The sequence below is a fragment of the Emydura macquarii genome, unplaced genomic scaffold (genome assembly GCF_026122565.2).
Source record: "Emydura macquarii macquarii isolate MOO-44397 ecotype Brisbane River unplaced genomic scaffold, CSIRO-AGI_Emac_v2 contig_1551, whole genome shotgun sequence".
Classification (NCBI taxonomy): domain Eukaryota; kingdom Metazoa; phylum Chordata; order Testudines; family Chelidae; genus Emydura; species Emydura macquarii.
In genome coordinates, this window is record NW_027131688.1 from 11,711,891 (window position 1) to 11,732,989 (window position 21,099).

The 21,099-nt window shown below is 44.0% G+C and overlaps 1 protein-coding gene across 3 annotated transcripts in view; it reads left to right on the forward strand.

Annotated features, from left to right (window-relative positions):
• The window catches only part of KIAA0586 (KIAA0586 ortholog), a 117,092-nt gene that overhangs the window by 136 nt on the left and 95,857 nt on the right, over nucleotides 1-21,099 (forward strand). Inside the window, exons 1-6 of one of the 3 annotated variants that reach the window (XM_067554873.1) lie at nucleotides 125-285; nucleotides 891-1,236; nucleotides 2,792-2,877; nucleotides 4,500-4,569; nucleotides 10,282-10,351; nucleotides 16,255-16,429. In XM_067554873.1, coding sequence (XP_067410974.1) covers nucleotides 930-1,236; nucleotides 2,792-2,877; nucleotides 4,500-4,569; nucleotides 10,282-10,351; nucleotides 16,255-16,429 — 708 coding nt within the window. In that variant the 5' untranslated portion in view covers nucleotides 125-285; nucleotides 891-929. The other 2 variants (XM_067554874.1, XM_067554875.1) reach the window with 2 other exon arrangements.

Here is a 21,099-nt window from a genome sequence, read left to right on the forward strand (position 1 = left end):
GTTACCGCTTCATATCGCGGAATGATTGGCTGTGCCAAGCGTCCAGCCGGACAGTTAAGGAACCGGGTGGGGAGCGCGAAACCTTAGCGAATGGCTTGTGGCCTTTCTTTGGCCGACGGCTTTACGCATGCGCACTGGATATGTGGCGTCCGCGCTCCCTCGAGCCAGCCAGCCAGCTAGTCCCCTCCTCGCATGCGCATTAGCCGGCGGGGAGTCGAACTTTCGGAAAGGATGCAGCAGTGGCGCATGCGCGCTCGGGAAAGGGCAGGCCCGTTTCGCCGCTGGGTGAGAAGCGGCGGGAGTTGTGGGTGTAGCTGGTGTCGTTACCATGGTAGCCAGCATTTCCGGTAGTTGCTGGGCAGGGGCTGGCTGAATGAGGGTCCGCTGCAGCTTACGGGCGAGGAGCCCCCCCGCACCCCGAGGCGGCGGTGTGTGGGGCCCCTTGTACTCCTGGGGCTTGCGCAGCGGGAGGGGGGAGCCGAGCACCTTGTGGGGGTGGGGCGGGGGGGGAGCCCTGCACCCCAATTCGATACCTGTATGTTGCACCCTGTCCTCACTGGGGGTGGCTAGGTGGGCCCTGCACTGAAATCCCGTGTGACTGGTGATCTCACATTAGCCCTAGAGAGGGTAGCTAGTCCCTGCCCCTCTTACGGTAAAAGGGCGAGGCCTGAGGGGCAGGAGGTGCCTGGTGTTATGTAGGTTTAGAGCTAGGGATAATTAATGTGCTGGAATCTGCCGCCCCTGTAGCACCCACTCACTCCCCTCCTCCCACTTCTTATTTCTTGAATCCCGGGTTATAGTGATGTGGGCTGCCCCTCTCCACAGGCAATTCATGAGCATTAATAAACTGCCCCTTTTAGTTTAACAGTGTTATTTAACACTATTCGTAGGTGGGTTGTGAGTGTTGAAAGCTGCATCGTGAGCTCTTCATGGAGGCGGAAAGTAGTTCTAGTGTCAGCCAGGACTCTGTGGTTTTCACTGCCAGCGATGTGCTTATCCGCTCCACCAGCCTCCACGCAAAAGAAAAACCCATTGGCGCTCGGACAGCAGATACTGGCTGCAGTAAAAAAAAAGTTAAAATTTCAGTAAAGAAGCTTCGTGAAGTGGCTTCTCCTTACCAGGCAGATGATGCAGCTTTGATTAAAGATGAAACATCCTATATTCCTCCAGCTTTGTCAGCAAACAAACCTCTGCCGAATAGATCAACTGTCACTACGTCCAGCAGCGTTACACAGGGTATGTGATTGTACTGTATTTCTCTGGGGTAATTTGTCTAGCCAGATCCTTTTCTCAGCATGTCATTTATGGACATCTTTATATTAGGAAAGTTGTCTGTAAGATTGATATGAATGGGTTATACTTTTTTGTTTGTTTCCTAATTGAAACAGATGCCATTTAGCATTTAGTTCAGATACAACAGTTGTCCCTGGCTCTCCCTGGTAATTATTGCAATTACAATATGAAGATGTGATTTTTACAGATTTTTTTTCCTTTTGCTTTGCTTTATGAAAGACCTACACAAACCAACTGAACCTGATTAACTACTTATAGAGATGCAACAGTGAAACTGACAAATACACAAATTAAAATGAAAAAAACATAATATATTGTTTCCTCTAAACTTTCAGTTCTAGTAATTTTTTGGCAGTTGTTACAATAGCAAGTAAAGCATTTTCAGTCAGAAGTTGTGTCTGTCCGTGTCTCCTCCCCCCCCACTCCCCCCCCAGGTGGTGACTTCTCTCGAGCAGTGTTTCTCCCTACATTTCAAGTATGTCTTAGATGCCCGACAGCTAAAGCCATATTTTATTCCCAAGCACATAGAATCTATAGTGGTGGGTTCATTTCAAATAGCTAAAATTGCTATGTACTGTGCCATGTATTTGCTGGAGTATGACTTTTGTCTCTTTCGAAAATAAACCAGTTAGTTTTCATTTGTGGAAGAAACGAGGCTTCACTCTGCATTTTTAGTCGAGGCTCATCAGAGATCTGAGACTCTTTTATTATTATGAAGCACAAGCATATGCAAGGGCAGAGCCACTGACAGAGTTGCCTCTGGTCAGTAAAGGGTCTCTGTCCTCAGGCAGATTTTAACATATATTTATAACAGTGTTAGAAATACAGCATTCATTCTTCTTATCATTAGTCAAGGTTACAGACACAAACAAACTGCAGTACAAGCATTTTTCGGTTCAGACAGTTACATTTTTCAGCACTTTCTCACTCTCTGTTTTACCCCCTCCCTTTACCAATAAGACATACTTTTCTTGACCAAAGTTTAAGGCCTAAGCAGTTTACTTCAACACATTTTTAATCAAAGATTTAAAAGAGGTTATCTGTATAGAAGGGCATCAGAATACATTAGCTTTTGAAGTTATTGGCATATACAATTAGCTTAATTTCCTTCTTTCTTTCTGTTACATGATGCATATTGACTAATAATGATCATGTGTTCTTCACTAAGTAATTTTCTAAATTACCCCATTAATTTATGTTGATTTCATACTGAATTTGGTTTAGAGTTGTCGTTGTATCATTATTTGCGATTCTCACTTTTAACAAGTTTCTCTTGTATATTAAACAAGTTTATGTTGCATCTCAGGCATTGTTCAATAATGTGCCAGTTCCAGGTTGACACTCGGAGCTCATTTGTGCAATGAAAGTCATTTTGTTTAGTTTAAGTTTTTAAAGGTACAAATATAGAAATGACTAAGATGTGAGACAGACTGGTAATAGCTGTCACAAATGCATAAACTACCTATGCATGACTACAGTAAAGTCTCTTTTATTTTAGCTGTCCGAAGTATGTTGGCTGAAAAAAGTTCAGAACATCTTCTTTCAGTAGAAAATGATCTAGAACCCACACTATTATCACAGAAGGTAAGAAGAGTTACTGTTCTATTCTCGATTCTACAATCCTGAAGTGTATGGTATACTTTCATTTCAAAAGATTATGTATATGATCCAAATTTTAGTAAATCAGCAAGCTACTTCTCTCTCAGATAGGCTAACTGACTTTGGCACTGTTCCTTTAAAATCTTATGCATGTGCTTAACTTTATGCATTGCAAATATTGAAGTCAATGCAAATGCATAAGTCTTTGCAGGATTCGAGCCTTTACATGCTCTTAACGTATCTAGTGTATAGTGAGGTATGCATGCATTGTTTTCTTATGTTCCAGCTATAGTAGCTGTTTTTTTCAAATTTTATAGTGTAATTCTTCCTATGAAATGTCTGCTCCTTGAATAGCACAAATCAAGTTGTCTTCCTGCAGACCCTAGTTTCTTTTGCTTCCTGTCATGGTTCATCCATTGTACATGACCATGCATCAGCATAAAATTCTCCAGTGGTGTGAAGGGACTACAAATGGGTCTCTGCATGAATCAAAGTAGATCCAACACACTGCTCAAGTGACAAAAAGGGCCTGTGGCTATTAGCTCTACTCAGAAGCTGAAGTAGTGACTGTAGAGGGCTGTTTTGCAGCTCCACATCATGGTTTAGGGTAAGATAGTGGATTTTATCTCCTCAACCCAGCCATACTGCTTCCAGTAGAGCAGGGGTTCTCAAACTAGGGGTTGAGACTCCTCAAGGAGTCACAAGGTTATTATGGGGGTGTGTGTGTGTCACGAGCTGTCCTCCCCCATGCATGCCGTGGCTGTGGCTACCAGCCTCATGCATGGCTGACAGCCAGAGCCCTTCAGAGCTCTGTGGCTGGAGAGCAGCAGCTGCTGGCCGAGTGCTCTGAAGGCAGCACTGCCCCTAGTGACAGTACAGAAATAAAAGTGGCATGGCATGGGGGCGGGGGAAGTGGCATGGCATGGGAGGGGTCGTCACTTTTGTTTTGTGGGGGAGGGTTGTCACAGCCTGAAATATTTTCAAAGGGGGTCCCAGAAAAAACGTTTGAGAACCTGTGCAGTAGAGCATGATTATTCAAGGTTTAGTTGAGTTAAATAAATTCCACCATATGGCCCCAATCCTTCAATCACTTAAGTATGTGTTTAACTTTATGTACATGATTAGTTATGATGAATTCATTGGTATTGCTTGCACATGTAAAGATAAACACATGTAATTTACATCACCATTAATGAGTCATTTGTATAAAATCCTTTGGCCACCAATTGCAAAATAAATGCGTTCATATTTAGATTACTTCTTATTTTTAGTCTGATGCATTACTGTCCAGAAAAATATCACAATCAATATTATCCTAGATTAGAGGGTGCAGATAGTAGGGTCACAGAACAGCAGCTTGTATTACTCCAGTGTGGAGGTCTTTATACGCACATATTCAGCAACCATGTCTATTTCTGAAACTTTTGGGTGCTGATAGAAAATGAGACATACTTTACTGATTTGTAATTGCATGCTATATTTCTTTTGTATTTGAACACACTCTCTTTTTAAAAAAAAAAAAAAAAAAAAAAAAAATTAATTCTTCTTGATACCTGTTGTTAAAGCGTATGTTAATGTTTGATTTCCCCTTATACCTACCCTCAAAGGATTATTCTAAGGAAGCTACAGTAAAAGGATTTCCTTTGCAACTAATGGAAGATAGCAATAGACCAGAAGGTAAGACAAAATGTCACTTCTACAATCATTGTTTCTTAAGAAAACAGCTACTTTGGAAAATAGTTATAAAATATCTTTGTTTCATATGTTTTCCTTCAGTATAAAAATTGTTAGTCAAGATGTTGCAGTTTATGAGTTTCACTAGTAAAATGAAGATAACTTTAATCCTTGTTTTTTAATAGTGGGAGTTCTCTTCTATTTCATTCTGTACTTTACTATTCCAGGTCTTACACTTTGCTCAGCACTGTAGTATCTGAGCACCTTCGTATTAAAGTAGCGTATTTAACTGCATCGCCAGAAATCTTGGCAGCCTCTTAGTCCTGAAGTGGTGCATGCCTTTTAGTTGAATATTCAAAAGCATGCAATTTTTGTCTTTTAAAGCTTGTTTGGCAACATTATTTTGAGGTCAGTAACTGCTGCAGTGAGTGTGCGTATTTTTGCAAGCAACCTATTTCTAGGAAAAGCAGTATCTTTTTAAAATGAGATTTATTTGGAATCAGGTTATTGAAAATGGGATTTGTATTTTAATTAAACTGGTCATATTTTTTAAAATTAATATTTATAGAACTTCAACAGCACTGGTAACATTGCAAGTTCTTTTTTTTTAATGAGATTTCAAGTTTGGTTGTTAAGGGTAATAGTGTGGATGTAATAGCCTTCTGAAAGGCATTTGCCTTGGATTTGCACACCATTTTGATTAAGAAACTAGAACAATACAAAATCAACATATCCCATTAAATGGATAGGTCTCGAAATGTAAGTGTAAACAGGGAATCATCATAGAGAAGATTCGTTTCTAGTGTGGTCCATTTTTTATCAGTAAGTTGGAAGAAAACAAAATCATTACTCATAAAGTTTGTAGATGACATGGAGATTGGGGAAGTGGTGAACAATGAGGAGGAGAGATCACTGATACAGAGCTAAGTGGATTGCATGGTAAGCAGGATGCAAGCAAACAATATGTATTTCAGTATGGCCAAATGTCATACCTAGGATCAGGGCTGTATCCTGGGAAGCAGTGGCTCTGAAAAAGACTTGGGGATCATGGTGGTTAATCAGCTGTACTTAAGCTTCCTGTGCAGCACTGTGGCCAAAAGGGCTAATGCACTCTTTAGATGCATAAGCAGGGGTATCTTGAGTAGAAGTAGAGAATTCTCTCTGTGTATTTGGCATTGGTGCGAGTGCTACTGGAATTGTGTGTCCAGTTCTGGTCCAGAATGATGTTGATAAAGTGGAGAGGATTTAGAGAAGAGCCATGAGAATGATGAAAAAAGTGGAAAATATACCTTGTAGTGATAGACACTCAAGGAGCTCAATCTATTTAGCATAAAGAGAAAATTAAGGGTGACTTGATCAGTCTGTAAGAATCTACATGAGGAACAGAAACTTGATAAAGAAGGCTCTTCAATCTAACAAAGGTATAAACACGATCCAATCACTCGGAATTGAAGCTAGACAAATTCAGACTGGAAATAAGGAATACATTTCTAACAGTGAGGGTAATTAACCATTGGAACAACTTATCAACGGCTGTAGTGGATTTTTCATGACTGGAAACTTTTAAATAAAGATAAATACTTGCTCTAGTTCAAGCAGGAATAAATTCAGGGAATTCCTGTGGCCAAGTTATGCAGGAGGTTAAATTAAATGATCACAATGGTCCATGCTAGCCTTACATTCTCTGAATTTTTTGTTCAATTCCAAAAAAGCTATTTTTAATAAAAAGTTATTCCTCTATAATTTTTGCAGCATTTTACTAAGTGATGCATCAGAACGTGAAAGGAGTTAATAACCAAAAAGTAAACTACAATTTTAAACTCTTCTAGCTTTAATGATCAGATGTTAATATAGGCAAAGAAATCTGTTTTTAATATTTCTCTCACCTTTTAATTACATATAATACAGAATATCCACACTGAAAAAACTGTCCTGTGTAAAATTGTTAACTCTTAAAAGACATAAAAAGTATAGTTCCTCATCCTGGAGCATTGGTTTTGCTTTCTGTGAGTTTTTTAACTAATATTTGTTGAGGGGGAAAAAGAAATAATTGAAAACACATTTATCCTGATAATACTTAAAATGATGGTGCTTGTGAGAGATTTCATTCTGTTGGGGGTTAGGTGTGTTAAGTGCAAATTGGAGAGGGTAGGTTATGTAATCTTAAACTCAAGAGCTATATGGTCAGGTCGTAACGGTACCTCACTTTATCTTATGATAAATTATTTTCTCTAATCGTTTTTCTTAATTCCTTTCAAAATGTGTTTGATTCTCTTGAGCAGCGTTTCTCAATTAAATTTCCCCGCAGAACCCTTTAGGCTCCGCGGGGATATTACACTCATACTCGATACCCTCCGCCGAAAAATCCGGGACATCTTTCCTTTTTCAGCGGCGCGGCGAACAGCTGCTCTCGGCGGCGCAATGTCACTTTCTCGCGGAACCCCAACAATGTTCCCGCGGAACCCCAATTGAGAAACACTGCTCTTGAGAGTTACTGCTATGAATTCTATTACGTCAAATAATGCTTTTGCCTCTCTCCTACATGCATCTAAAATAAACTTGTGAATCCCAAGGTTCCTTGTGACAACACACTAGTTCTTGAACTTTTGTATCTCTATGATATCCCTCTGTAGAGGGATAACTGTTGGATTCCCGTAGCTTATTTTGGCTATATAAAAGTGAGTAATTTAAAACTCAGTGTTTCCATGTTGAAAAAATGAGTTTAAATAAATAAATCTAAATATTTTCCCCATTCCTAATCTCTCATTTAAATCAGAGATGCCAATTTTTGAAGTGTAGTTCTACTTTGTAGATTGTAAAACGACTGTGAAATGGAGTATGCAGTGTAGTTGCAGCTGTGTTGGTCCCAGGATATGAGAAACAAGGTGGGTTAGGTAATATCTTTTATTGGACCAACTTCTGTTGTTGAGCGAGACAAGCTTTCGAGTCACACAGAGCTCTGCTTCAAGTCTGAGAAAGGTACTTTTCGTAGCTTTTCATGAAGCAATCACTCTATATCTGATCTATCGGTCCTCATCCTCAAAGGAAACCTGCCTAACACTTTCAAAAGACGAGTCTGGGAGCTTAAATTCAATACTCTGTTAGACATTGAAAATCATGGACTGAGCAGACACTGGATTTATGGCTTATTGCAACAGTCTGTAACCCACTAATTCTCTCTCTTTGTCCTATGACTGCAGAGATGTTAATGGGCCAATCTACCTTGAATGGTCCCTTAGAACAATGGTTCCCAAACTTTTCTCTGCCATAGCACACCTTGATGCTTTTAATTATTTTGTGGCACCCCACCATATAGTCTCCAAATGAACTCATGAATATTCGTGAGCCAATTCAGAACTCTTCAGGTAGTTTTTTCAAAAAATTCCGTGGCACACCTGCTCAGGCCTGACGGCATCTCAATGTGCCGCAGTACACCAGTTGGGAACACTGCCTTAGAATAGAATATGTTCTAACTACTTATGCTGAACAGTCTGTTTCATTGTGTGTTTAAGTGTGATGCTCAGAGTACCTTTCCCAGTCCTGCAGAAGAGCTCTTTGTAGCTCGAAAGCTTGTTTCTCTTACCAATAGAAGTTGGTCCAACAAAAGATATTACCTTGCCCATCTTGTCTCTGTAGAAAGGAGATCCATAGTTGTACTTGAACGACTTCCAGGTTCCATGTGCTCATCTTACATCTATAAAGATGCTTTTCTAACTGTCAGCCTAGCAAACTCAGCCTGGAATCTGTTACCTATTTTCTGTATTACTGCATCTGAAGAAGAGAGCTAAGTCTCTCGAAAGCTTATGTCTACAAATATTAAATTTGTTAGTCTTTAAAGTGCCACAGAACTCTCATTGTCTTTGCTGTATACAGACTAACACGGCTACCCCTCTGGAACTATTCCTGGATTGTTCAGTGTCACTCTGGGTCAAATTCTGCCCTCAATGGAATTGCACAGATTCACTGTTCTTTGTTGACAAGGGTAAAAAGGAATACAGATCCCATCCCTCTTTTTGTAAACTCTGACGTTAGCAGATATAACTAAATACACCCAACAGTCAGATTTGTAGAGCAGGAAAGTGCATCTTTAAACCTGGTCACTTTTCAGAACACTGTTGAGGAGACCCATTATGAATGACAGAATTTCACAAATTGATAAATAAGAGAACAAACAGTAAAAAATGAGCAAGGTTAGTGCATTGCAAAATGTACTTTCTTTATTGCTTGTCGAGTGCAGTTTACCATCATCTGATACTTCATAATATATGACGGGGGTGGCCAAACTATGGCTCAGGAGACACTTGTGGCTCTTTTACAGTTAAAGTGCAGCTCGCAGAGCCCCCTACACCCTGCCCCATTCTCCACCTACCAGACTGGGGAGAGGAGTTTGGGGCTTCTGCCCTGCAGTGGGGTGCTAGGGCTAAAGACTTCTGCCCATCAGGGACGCCCCTGCTGGGGCTCAGGACTTCTGCCCCATGGGCCGTGCCTGCCAGAGCTCAGTGCTTCAGCCCCACAGTGAGGTGGTGAGGCTAGGGGCTTCTGCCCCTTGAGAGGCACCTGCCAATGCTCAGGGCTTCTGCCCTATGGGGTGCGCCTGCTGGGGCTTTAGCCCTGCATGGAGGGGTGTCTTGCGGCTTCTGCGCTCGGGGTTTCAACAGGCATGCTCTGTGGGGCAGAATCCTTGAGCCCTATCACCCCGCCACAAGGCTGAATCCCCGAGGTCTGGCAGGCGCGCCCTGACTCTCAAACTTCTGAAGATTGTTGTATGTGGTTCAGAGGATCAGTAAGTTTGGCCACCTCTGGTATATTAAGAAAAGAGCCACCCTCTGGGCAGTCCTCTGGGTGGGGTAAAGGAGGGCCGTGCCCTTTTTATCAAGGTGCAACATATGTGTTTTGTTAAATAATGTAGTCTTGATAATAAGATCTTACTACAACTTCTATTAAATATTTGTGAGAGAGAGGTGAAAGGCTGCTGTGTTGTGGGTGCATTATAAAATGTGCTGTATAGCAATATGCAGATTATTAAGGTTGTGTTGTTACCTAGTGTATATGTGGCAAGCAGGGCTGTTTCATGTGAATTTTCAAGATGTTGTACTAAATCAACTTGGTGCAATGTGCTTATGATTATTGGATTTGGGGTCCACTGTGAAGCACAATGGGGGAGAATCCAGATTAATGGACCTTCTAGAGCATTTGGTGGTGGGAGCAGGCTTTTGTTGCACTTTATGATAGCACAGGAAAAACTAATATTAATACCATGCAGTTCTGGTTCATTTTTCTTTATTAGAAAGTTTTTCAGTTAGAGTTTGCACAATTTAAATGTTTATGTCAAGTGGGGCACACATTCAAAATGCATTATTTTGATAGCAGTCAAATTCTTCAGTGTTTTTTGTGAGATAAGATAAATGTATCTTATCTTCAAAGTATATTGGTTTGTCTAATCACTGACTATCTTTAAAATGCAGTTGTGAATGATACTCAGGTTTTTTAGCTGTGTATTAAATGATACCTAATATTTGTCTTTTCATAACTTAAAGCTGTTACTCGTGAAGAAAACATTTACACCCTGAAATAGATAATGTGGCTTGTGTATTCAGCTGTGACATACTTTATACCGAATTTCTACTTGTTACAGAAATAGCTTTGTTTTTACCTTTATAAAATGAGACCTGAAAATTAAATAGACAAAGTGTATATTCTGTTCTTGTTTCACAGATGGTGATATATTTATTTCTCAGTACACTGCTGGTGAGAAAGAGGCTTTACGAGCTGTATTAAAGCAGAGGTAAGTTTGAGCTGTGAATGATGTCTCAGTTGTTCAGTTTCTATTGAGATATGTGGTTCCTGGTTTCCCTGATTTCCCCCTTCCCTTCCCCGCCGGTAGCACTGGTAAGAAAAGAAATAAAGAAAAGTGTTTCTTTATTCTTCTCCATTAATATTCTGTTTATACTTGTGGAACTATTTTTTCAGAACTCATTTTCTGGTTTGAAGTCTATTTGCCCTAGAGTATCTTTACTACTTTGTACATTTTTTTCTTTAATGCTTTCAAAAACCTTTTGGAATAATGCATTAGTAATACAAAAAATGGGGCAGGAATTCTTCTGATTTATTTAGTGCCCAAAGCATGCTACGCATTTTACAAACAAATAAGATGAGGTCCCTGCTGCTATAGCCTTCAATTTGGACTGTAGCCTGGTTACAGATGGTAGCTTGATTAAGGTCTGAACTACAGTTTAGAATGACGTATGTAATTGAACTAGGTGACAGCCAGTGCGTAACCCTGTTGGGTGTCATGGGTGCAGTCACAACATAGACATGCCCTTAGTATTACAAACTGTAACATATGGTACCTCTGCAACAAATCTTTATCATCTTATTACAATAAAGATTTAAGTAAAATTCTTCAATGTCAGCTGCGTGGGGGAAATGTGTCATTGTTCTTTAAAGGAAGTTTATTGTTGGAGAAGCCATAAATGTCTGTATGGGTCTGACCCAAGGACATGTTGATGCCAACTGGCAAGGGGCACAGGAGTACATAAGGGTTACAGGAATCCCCTGATTTTGATATCTACATGCTGGTCCACCAATGTATGTCATGTAAGGTCTGTAGTGAAAGCATGTGTCATACTGATAATAATCAATTTTTAGTATATATACATAACTTCACAGATTTTCTGTACATACATCTAAAAATATGTTCTTTAGGTCTATGAGTTAGGTAATTCCCATACTCCTAGCAGGGAGATGGGATGAGTTGCTTATCTCACTCTGGCTGGTCATGTGCAAATTAAGTATTGTTTAGTTCCCAGTGGATGCCCATTTACAGACAAAGCAAAATGCTAATCAGTAGATTGTGGCGGTTGCAGGAAAAAACAAAACCAGCAAGATTATCCTGTTTGGGAGTAGGGCAATAAACTTTTGAAACTATATCTGGGGTGCAGATGAATCCCCAGTTATTCTTTCCTTCTCTGCGGACAAGTTGTCGGGGGGGGGGGGGGGGGTGTCTATCTTATGAGAAGGGATCACAGCTAACCTGGCGGAAAGTCCTGGGAAAAAGACTTTCTGTAAGCTATTTTGTAGGGGATAGGGTATTGTCTTGTGAGTTAAGTTTAAACTCTAGAAAGCATGTTATGATTCTGTTTTATATGTAACCATTTGTTTCAAGTATTCTCATTCTTTCCCTTGAATCTCTGTTCTTTGATAATAAACTTACTCGTTTTCACTATAAATATATCTAAGGCCTGGTCTACACTGACAATGTAGGTCGACGGAATGCGGCTTGTCAGTTCCGCCAACCTAAATCGTGGTAAAATTTGACTTAATAAAACCATCTCTGCAAGTGGCATAGCGCTGAAGTCGAATTGTATGGGTTGGATGAGCATCAGTGTAGGCAGAGCGCAACATAAATTGACATCATTGGCTCTGAGATGTATCCCACAATGCTCTGTTGTGACCGCTCTGGACATCTGTGCTCTGCTGCGGCACGGCCATGTGCACAGGAAACAGCCCCTCCCTTCAAGCCCCAGGAAATTTTCGATTCCCATTTCCTGTTTAGTCAGCGTGGAGAGAGCTTTGTAGCTGAACTGCTCATGGTGACTGCACGCTCCAGCATGGAGTCGACTTGAGGTCTTGGATCTCATCAGTCTGTGGAGTGAAGAATCTGTTCTGGCTCAGCTCCGAGCCAATAAAAGAAATTTGGATATCTACGAGAAGATATTGTGTGGTATGGTGGAGAAGGGCCCCCACAGGGACGTGTAGCAATGCTGCATTAAAATCAGAGCTGAGGCAGGCATATCAGAAAACTAGGGAGGCGCGAACAGTCATCCTGGCTTGTCACCAAAAACATGCTGCTTTTATGAGGAGCTGCATGTGATTCTCGTCGGTGACCCCACCACTGTACCACCACGCAGCATAGATACCACAGTAGAATCCCAGTCCAGGGTGAACGAGGAAGACTGTGGACGAAGAGGAGGAGGATGAGGAGAGCAGGGGACAGGCGAGTGGGATATCCATTCTCCCTGAGAACCAGGACCTGTTCATTACTCCATAGTAGCCCAGCTGGATGCAGTACAATGTGACTGACTGAGATGCCGGGGAAAGCACATCTGGTGAGTGTGTATAGCAAATCGTATTTCTGTGGTTATAGCCCCAGTCCAGCTTCTTATTTCTGCAAAAGGAGTCTGTGTGTTTGTGGGGACGGGCTTCCTGAGTGTTGGTCCCCTAAAGCAGAGGGTTATCCCTGGAACAGATTATTTATGTGCACAGAGATGGTCCGGGAATCCTTCATGGATATCTCCAGGAAACTTTCATGTAGGTACTCTGCAATCCTTTGCAGAAGGTTTCTGGGGTGGGCAGCCTTATTTCTTCTGCCACGGTAGGACACGTTTCATTGCCACTCTGCTATTAAATGAGCAGGCACCATAAGGGCCAGGCCTATACCCAGATGCTTGCAGCAAATCTTCCCTTTCCACCTGTGTTACCCTCAGGAGACTGATATCACACATGGTCACCTAGAGAAGATGGCGCAAGTTTACAGTGACCAGTATAGTCACTGCGTATTATTCCTCTGCCATGGATGGTGTCCTGGGCCCCAACACAGACAAGTCCTAGCCATGACACTGTTGTCCTGGGTGTTAGGGGTCCAGGAACAGATGTCCCTATGTTTTCCCCAGTGACACTTCACCCACACCCTCCTCCAATCCCTTTGGACCACCTCCTCTCAAACCAGTCTTTGGGATAGTAAAGGGGAGCCCAGTGATCCTGCTCCTTGGTTACGTATGGGTTGGGGAATTTAGTGCTACAGAGACTTCCCTATAATGGATGCCAGGGCCCCTTACTTACCGTAGCTGAAACACCACTCCGACCCGTGCAGTACGTACAGATTGGTATGCAGGTCTGGTGTTGCCTTGTGGGTATGAAGAGGAGTTTTTTTACATTGTAACATTGCTTTTCATCCATGGGACCAGCTAACAATGGCAACTTTGTGCTTTGCTTGCCTTACAGTGGACAGCTTGGCCTTCACCCCAGCTTCTACTCCTGCAGAGCGCCTTTCCCAGATTAGAAGGTGAAAAGAAAAACTTGGGATGACATATTCAATGAACTAATGAACGCCTCTGCGGCTGCTGACGCAGAGTTCAGAGCCAGGAGGATGTCATTGTCAGAAAAACTAAACACGGACATGGAAAACAGAAAATCATCCCAGGAGCAGGAGCGTGCAATGCAAGAGGAGATGTTGCGTATTATGAGGGATCAGTCTGACATGTCTCGTAGAGCTCCAGGAAGAGCAGTGGCAGGACAGACAACCTCTGCAGTCCCTGCAAAATGCTCAGCTGACAAGCTGTTTCCCAGCTCCCACCCCCAAGTACTCTAGGAGGAGGCTGAGCAGAGCAGTACGTACTCCTCTCCATGCCGGTGGAGGAGAGCAGAAAGAGGTGATGGCTCCTTTAAGAACTGGGAATGTGCATGCTTTGCTGTTTGCACAGACACACTTTGCTCTGAATCCCCTAACAGCCTTATGAGAATATTAAATTATCTTCCTTTTCCCTCCACTGTAAGGGATCACCAATAAAACTTCTCTGCTTTAAAAAACATTACTCTTTATTCATTGAGAGCTCAGGGATTGTTGGCGGGACAGGACGGGGAGGGAAACAATGGTGCGAGGGTGGGGGATGGGAAGGGACAGCAGTGACAGAGACGTACATTGCTACAGTTTGTTGCAAAAATGATTTTTTCAATGCTTCAGTGAGGCGCAGCGCTCCCCGGTTGGCTGTCAGCATTGCACTGGTATCTGGCTGCTCAGAATTTGCGGCCAGCCTATCAGCCTCCACAACCCAACCCAGCGGGAACTTTTCCCACTTTGTTTCACACACATTATGGAGCACACAGAGCCCACAGAGATAACAGTTGGGATGTTGCATTCACTGAGGTCTAACCTAGTGAGCAAACTGCCCCATCGGGCCGTTAAGTGGCCAAATGCACATTCCACAACCATTCTGCACTTGCTGAGCCTATTATTGAAACGCTCCTTCTCTCTGTCCAGGTGCCCGGTGAAGGGCTTCAATAGCCAGGGGAGCAAGGGGTAGATAGGATCCCCCAGGATCACTATTGGCATTTCAACATTGCCAATATTTATTTTTTGGTCAGGAAAGAAAGTGTCCACCTGCATCTTTTTGAACAGATCTGGGTTCCTAAAGATGCGCACGTCATGCACCTTTCCAGACCACCCCACATTGATATTGGTGAAGCGTCTCCTGTGATCCACAAAAACCTGCAGCACCATTGAGAAGTATCCCTTTCAATTTATGTACTCTGTGGCGTGCCATCTGTCGTCCCGCCATGGTTTGGGAGCTCTATTGCAGCAAACCTGTCCACTATGTCCTGCACGTTTCCCGAAGTCACTACCTTTCTTAGCAGAAGTCTATTAATGGCCTGACACACTTGTATCACAGCAGCTCCCATGGTGGATTTACTGACTCTGAGTTGATTCCCAACTGACAGGTAGCAGTCTGGGGTTGCTAGCTTCCACAGAGCAATGGCCACTCGCTTCTCCATTGTCACAGCAGGTCTCAAACGAGTATTCATGCATTTCGGGGCTGGGGACAGCTCTGTGCAAAGTTCAGTGAAAGTGGCCTTTTGCATACGGAAGTTCTGCAGCTACTGATCATCATCCCACACCTTCATAACGATGCAATCTCACCAGTCAGTGCTTGTTTCCCAGGACCAGAAGCGGTGCTCCATCGACTGAAGATGGTGCGTGACAGCATGCAGCAAATGAGAATTGTTTTGTTCTGTGGCTTGTAGTAGGGCGGCTTCAATAACATCGCAATTTTCCACGCTGCGGCTCCTGTCTCAGCCTTGAAAATACTGCAGGATAAGTCGTGTGGTATTTGTGATGCTCTGAATGATTGTGCACAGCTGAGCGGGCTCCATGTCTTTCTGGCAATGGTGTGCGCATGGCAGAGATGGGTTTGGAAAAATGGTGTGAAAAAACGTTCTTCTGTTTGTTTTGGATAAGGGGGGGAGCACGTTGCATCATGGGAGGATGACAGCCTTCTCAAAAGGCAGATGGGTAGTTGCACTGTGGGATAGCTACCAACGGTGCACTGCTTTGATTATCGATGCAAGTGCGGCTGGTGGTGATGCAAATCCCTGACACAATGCGTGTGGTGTGATCATGCTCCTTCGACTTCGGAAGTTCAGCCGGTGAAAATTGACTGAAATCAAATTGACTTCACTCCGCAGTGTAGACATACCCTGTATGCTGTGTATGAAGTTGAATCTTACAAGCTGGTGTGTACTATTCCTTTGGAAGTAGAGAATCTAGGAGTTCTGTGAATGTTAAGTGAAACAAGGCCTGAGCACTTGAGAGGGACATTTGGAAGACTTGCAGGTTGGTTGTGTATTGCTAACCTGTATTGAGAAAGTTAGGCCTGAGGAGGCCTGAAAGGCAGTGCTTATGTTGCCAGAGGCTGTTGGTTTCAGGGAGCTGATCCATAGCAGGCACAGACAAAACATCCTCATGCCACGGGCAATGGTAGCGAGGTGTCTCACAACCCAGGGTATCCCTGGGAAGCGTCACAATGGCTAATGGTGCTGAGGAAAAGCTAGTTTATGGGGAAGGAAAATATTATGCTTGATGAGGACTTGACCAGAATGCCATACACAGGAAGATATGTTTTGTATTTATAGAACCCAAAACCCTCCTGTATTTAAGGAGGTGAAGGTGCAGCTTTTAGAGAATGTATCTACGGAAAAGAAAGATGGTGCTCAAGATACCAGATCAGCACACAGCGAGAGAGATTCAGCTACAACCATTGCGGCAGCCACAGCTGCTGCCATTGCAACAACAGCTCCGCTTCTCAAAGTAAGATATTTTTGGTAAAATTAGTTCTCTGTTAGGGATGTAAAAGGTTAACCGTTTAAATGGTAATGAGTTTAAACGTTTTAAACAGCTGATTACTGTTTAAACTGAGGGGGGAAGGGGAGTGGCAGCTGGGCTGGCTCCTCGCCAGCGAGAGCAGCTGGGCAGCTCGTGCTGGAAGGGAAGTGAAGAGCCCAGTGGTGGCGGGGGGAGATGCAGCTGGGCTCAGCTCCCTGCGGGAAGGGGGAGGCGCGGAGCCCGAGGCTTGGCTCCCCACGAAATGGTGGGGAGGCGCGGAGCCCAGTGTGGGGGAATGAGCCACAGTTATGCTCGACTCCCGACAAGTGAGAGCAGCTGGGCAACTCTTGCTCATGGGGAGAGGAAGAGCCCAGCGTGGGGGTGGTGGCGAGGGGAAGAGCCGCAGCTGGGCTCAGCTCCCCATGAGTGAGAGCTGCCCAGCTACCGCAGCAGGGAGGAGCTGCAGCTAGGCAGCTCTCACTTGGCAGTGAGGAGCCGAGCCCAGCACGTCTCCCCCCCCCAGCGTTTAACCGTTTAAACGTTCTATTTTTAATTTTTTATTAATTTTTAATTAATAACATTCATTTTATTGATTTTTAATTGAACTAATTTTTACATCCCTATTCTCTATCAAGTTAAATAGTGGAAATAATAAACGAGTTTGAGGTAGCTAGTAGTGGAGCTCCCACTGTCTTTCATTTGTATCCTCTTTGTATCACCTCACTATGAACAGCATGTCATCACTATGAACAGCATGGCTCATTGGACGGGTAGGAGGGAGTGACAAAAGGATACAAACACTGGGTGTGTTCAGTGAGGTCTGTTCTATGTACATGTAGGTGTAACCCAAGGGCCTCTTGATGCCAGCTGACAGAAGGCACAGGGTACATAGGGGTACAGGGATTTCTGGGTTTACCAGAAGGGGTTGTGTAAGATCTCTACTGAAAGCCTGTGTCACACTGGTCATATTAATCATTGCAAGATGTATGTACTCAAAATATGTGAGGAGTTATCTGTATATGCTGAAAATTATGTTCTCTGGGCCTTGTAATTAAAGGCAGGTCACTGAAAGGTAGTGAGCCTTGAGACAAACCGGAAATGGGGATCATAGACATCCTGGTTGAAAACGCTGGGGAAAGGACTTGGGGTAAGCTATTCTGTAAGAGAGAAGGGAATGTCTCGTGAGTGAAGTTTAGGCTCTAGAAAGCACTTTGATTTTGTTTTATATGTAACCATTTGTTTCCAACACTCTTACTGTCATTTGAATCTCTGTTCTTTGGTGATAAACTTATTCTTGCTTTCATATAAATATAATGGCGTGCTATATGTTAAGCGGATTGGTGATCCTGAGTTGAATGGTGTGAGCTGGTGTGTGCTATTCCCTTGGGAGTAAAGTATCTGAGAGTTCTGTGAATGTTCAGTGGATCAGGGGCTGGGCACTCCAGAGGGACTTTTGGAGGACTCGGGGGTTGGTGTGCACATGTTGCTAACCTCTACAGAGAGCGTGAGGCCTGTGGAGGCCTGGAAGGCAGTACTTGTGTTGCCAGAGGCCGGTGGAGTCAGGGAGCTGAGCCACAGCAGGCACAGACAAGACTTCCTCAAGCTAAGGGCAGGTGGTGGCGAGGTGCCTCCCAACCCTGGGTGCTCTGGGAAGCGTCAGAGTAGATAGTGTGATGTTGTGCAGTACATGGAGAATAGGGTAGGAGAGAGCCCTTGTTTGATAGCTCACACTGGTGTTTATAGATCCCCTTTGGTGTTGCTTTAACTTTTTGTCTGTGGTGTAAATCTCCATAATAAAAGCTGGATGGCCAAAACATTAGACACACATACTGCCCTGTCACTCAATTGTGGCTGTGACTGGTTGGTCAGTCTATCCATGTTCAAGCCAGAATGAAGGAACTTGCCCTAACTTCTTATTGAGATGTAACTCTATTTTGCAGAATCCAAAAAAGCGAGGTTAGGTTTGTGTTAACTGGAGAGTACAAAGATAAATGAGGTTTGATTCTGGTGAATTTCTGTAAAGTCGAGGTGGTTTCCATCTGATATTTCAAAAAGAGACACAGATCAACTTCTTACAACTCATTTAAAAACCTGCAGCATGCATTCAACAAAGCATGTTTAGCAGTTTCATGAAGGTCATGGTTCAGACATAAGTATGGTCTAGATAGCATGGGAGAGAGGTGAGATGATCTTGTGGTTAAGGTACTGGACTGAGACTCAGGAGATGTAGGATCAATTCCCACCTCTGCCACAGGCTTCCTGTGCACCCCTGGGCAAGTCACTGAATTTCTCTGTGCCTCAGTTCCTTATCAGTGAAAAGGAGGATAGTACCTGTAGCCAAGTTCATTTAGGGGCCGGCAGGCAGGCCATAACTCAGTCTCTAAAGTCCTGTGGGGGTTCGTTGTCAGGCAATACAGAGTCCTGGCAGCCAAGTTACAGTCTGTCCTTCTCTGGGTTGCCCCAGATCAGTCTAGGGCGGTGGGAGGGGTAGGGGGACCCAGACCCTCCCTCTTCATGGGTTCCAGCCCAGGGCCTAAGTGGAGAGGAGTGGGAATTGTTTCTGTCCCTTTTACTGATACCCAGACCAGCCTCCCCATGACCACTTCCTACCCACTGCCTGGTGTTCTCCTCAGTTTGGGACATGGGCACAGCCCTCTGCTTCGCTTCTCACACATGGTATTTCAAGCAGTCTCAGTGATTCCGATAGTTTGTCAGGGCTTCACAGTCCTCCCTTCACAGTGTCCTATGATTTTTCCCTTGTCAGGGAGAAAGGGAGAAAAAGAGGGGTCAGGCCCCTGGCTGCCCTGTTGGTCCTTACCCACAGTCTAGGTCCTTCCTCTGTGTATTCCTCTGTCCCGGAAGGTACTAACTGGCTTCCTTCCTGTAGATAGTCTCTCCTTCGTTCTATCCCCACTTGATTGCCACAGTCCCATTGTAAGCAGGTCCTCCATTTGGAGCATGCTTTGCAGCTGCCGAAGGGCAGGGACTTCTTGGCCCAATTCCCTCACCTCTTTAGTCTTAGCAAGGGATCTGTAACCTCACCGCACAGTAGCACATAGTGTTGTGAGGGTAAAATCAGTAACATTTGAGGTGCTTAGATACAGTGGTGATGGAGGGTCATGTAAGTACATAGATACTTACCTGATCTTCTTACGTCTGATTTATATAGCTCTGGCCTCTGGGGAATCAGGTGTCTTCTGACGCTACTGGTCTTTATTGCTTCTGAAATAATTTGGTCTTGTTAGGCCTGCTTGATTATAGGGAGTTACTTAGAAGCTGTTCCTCACCTGAGTTCCGGCATTGCCAAGTCGTACGTGGAATTCACCAACTCTTATCACAGTGACAGTGAATGTAAAAAGAAAGACCCTCCCTTCATCCTTGGTCTTCTCTGTATTCCTCACTCCCTTTTTTTCCTCAAGTTTTAGTTGTCTCCCTTTAGATCATTGTTTCTCCAGTTCATGAATTAGACTTTTCTGTTTCTGATAGGACTGAATGCGACTGCTGATTCTGTCACTCTGTGGTAGTGAGTTCAGAAATTATGATTTAGGATATTGGGAGAGTAGCAGCTCAGGTGGCTGAGTTTTATATATGAAGTCTTGTGTAAGTCACAATGTCTTGGACTGCACAGAAATCTTGAAGGTAGCCCACAGTGTGATTTTTTCCAGTAGTGGGCAGTCAGAAGCGGGGATGCCCATTTGCACCTCCCTGCTGTTGCAAAAATCATGGTATTGGGCTAATGCAGCTGCTCATGTGGAATTACCTTTCTGTCATCCTGGCTGGCAGGAGGAGGGGGGCGAGGCTGACAATGCACGGCAAGTAGGAGCCCTGGCCCAGCCTGCCCCTCTTGGGTATGTCTACACTGCAGTGTAAACTGAGGCTTGAGCCTGGGCTCAAGACAAAGCCTCTTGCACATACATGGCAATTGCGCTAAGCCAGGGCTCGGACCAAGGGTCTGAGTAGCCTGCAGGGCTGGAGGGTCTGAGCTTGAGTCAAGCCAGGATCCGAGCCCTATTGCTTTGCATTGTAGGCGTGTCCCCACTTGATTTGGGTTCTGGGTGTCATCCGGAAGTATCCCATAGTCTCTTGGGGCAACTTCCTTCATCCCTTTTGTGTCAAAAATCTGCAATGCACTCCACTGAAAACGGAGGCCGCCCCAATCTGTGTGAACGGCAAAATCTTAGGTCAGCATTAACCCATTCTCTGCTGATCACCGATCTGTAAGCACGGCAAACCTCCAGAGGTCTGTGATGGAGACCAAACTGATCAAGCCTTTTGCAAAGTTAGCTGCTTCTTGGTCATGTGAGCACAGCCAGATTTTGGTGCATGTCTGGTGTGAGGCCAATAAACCTGTGGACTTCAGCATGGGATGGTGCCTGCTGGCCCCTGAATCCAGCCTGGGGACTGATGGAAGCCAGCAGCCGTCTCCCAGTCAGGATCATGAAGTGACTTTTCTAATGAAACCAGTCCCAGAGCAGGCTGTGGACCAGGATCCACAGCAAATTCTTGGTCCTTACTCAGAAGAGCTGTTTGATCTCCCTTGCCCCTGAGGAGCAGTCCCCTGCCGAGCCTGTGGAGAACCTGGTGGAGACAGAAGCTGCCCCAGAGCCTGGTAAGTGTATGATTTGGGCCGACACCATCTTCAGTTCAATGTCTTT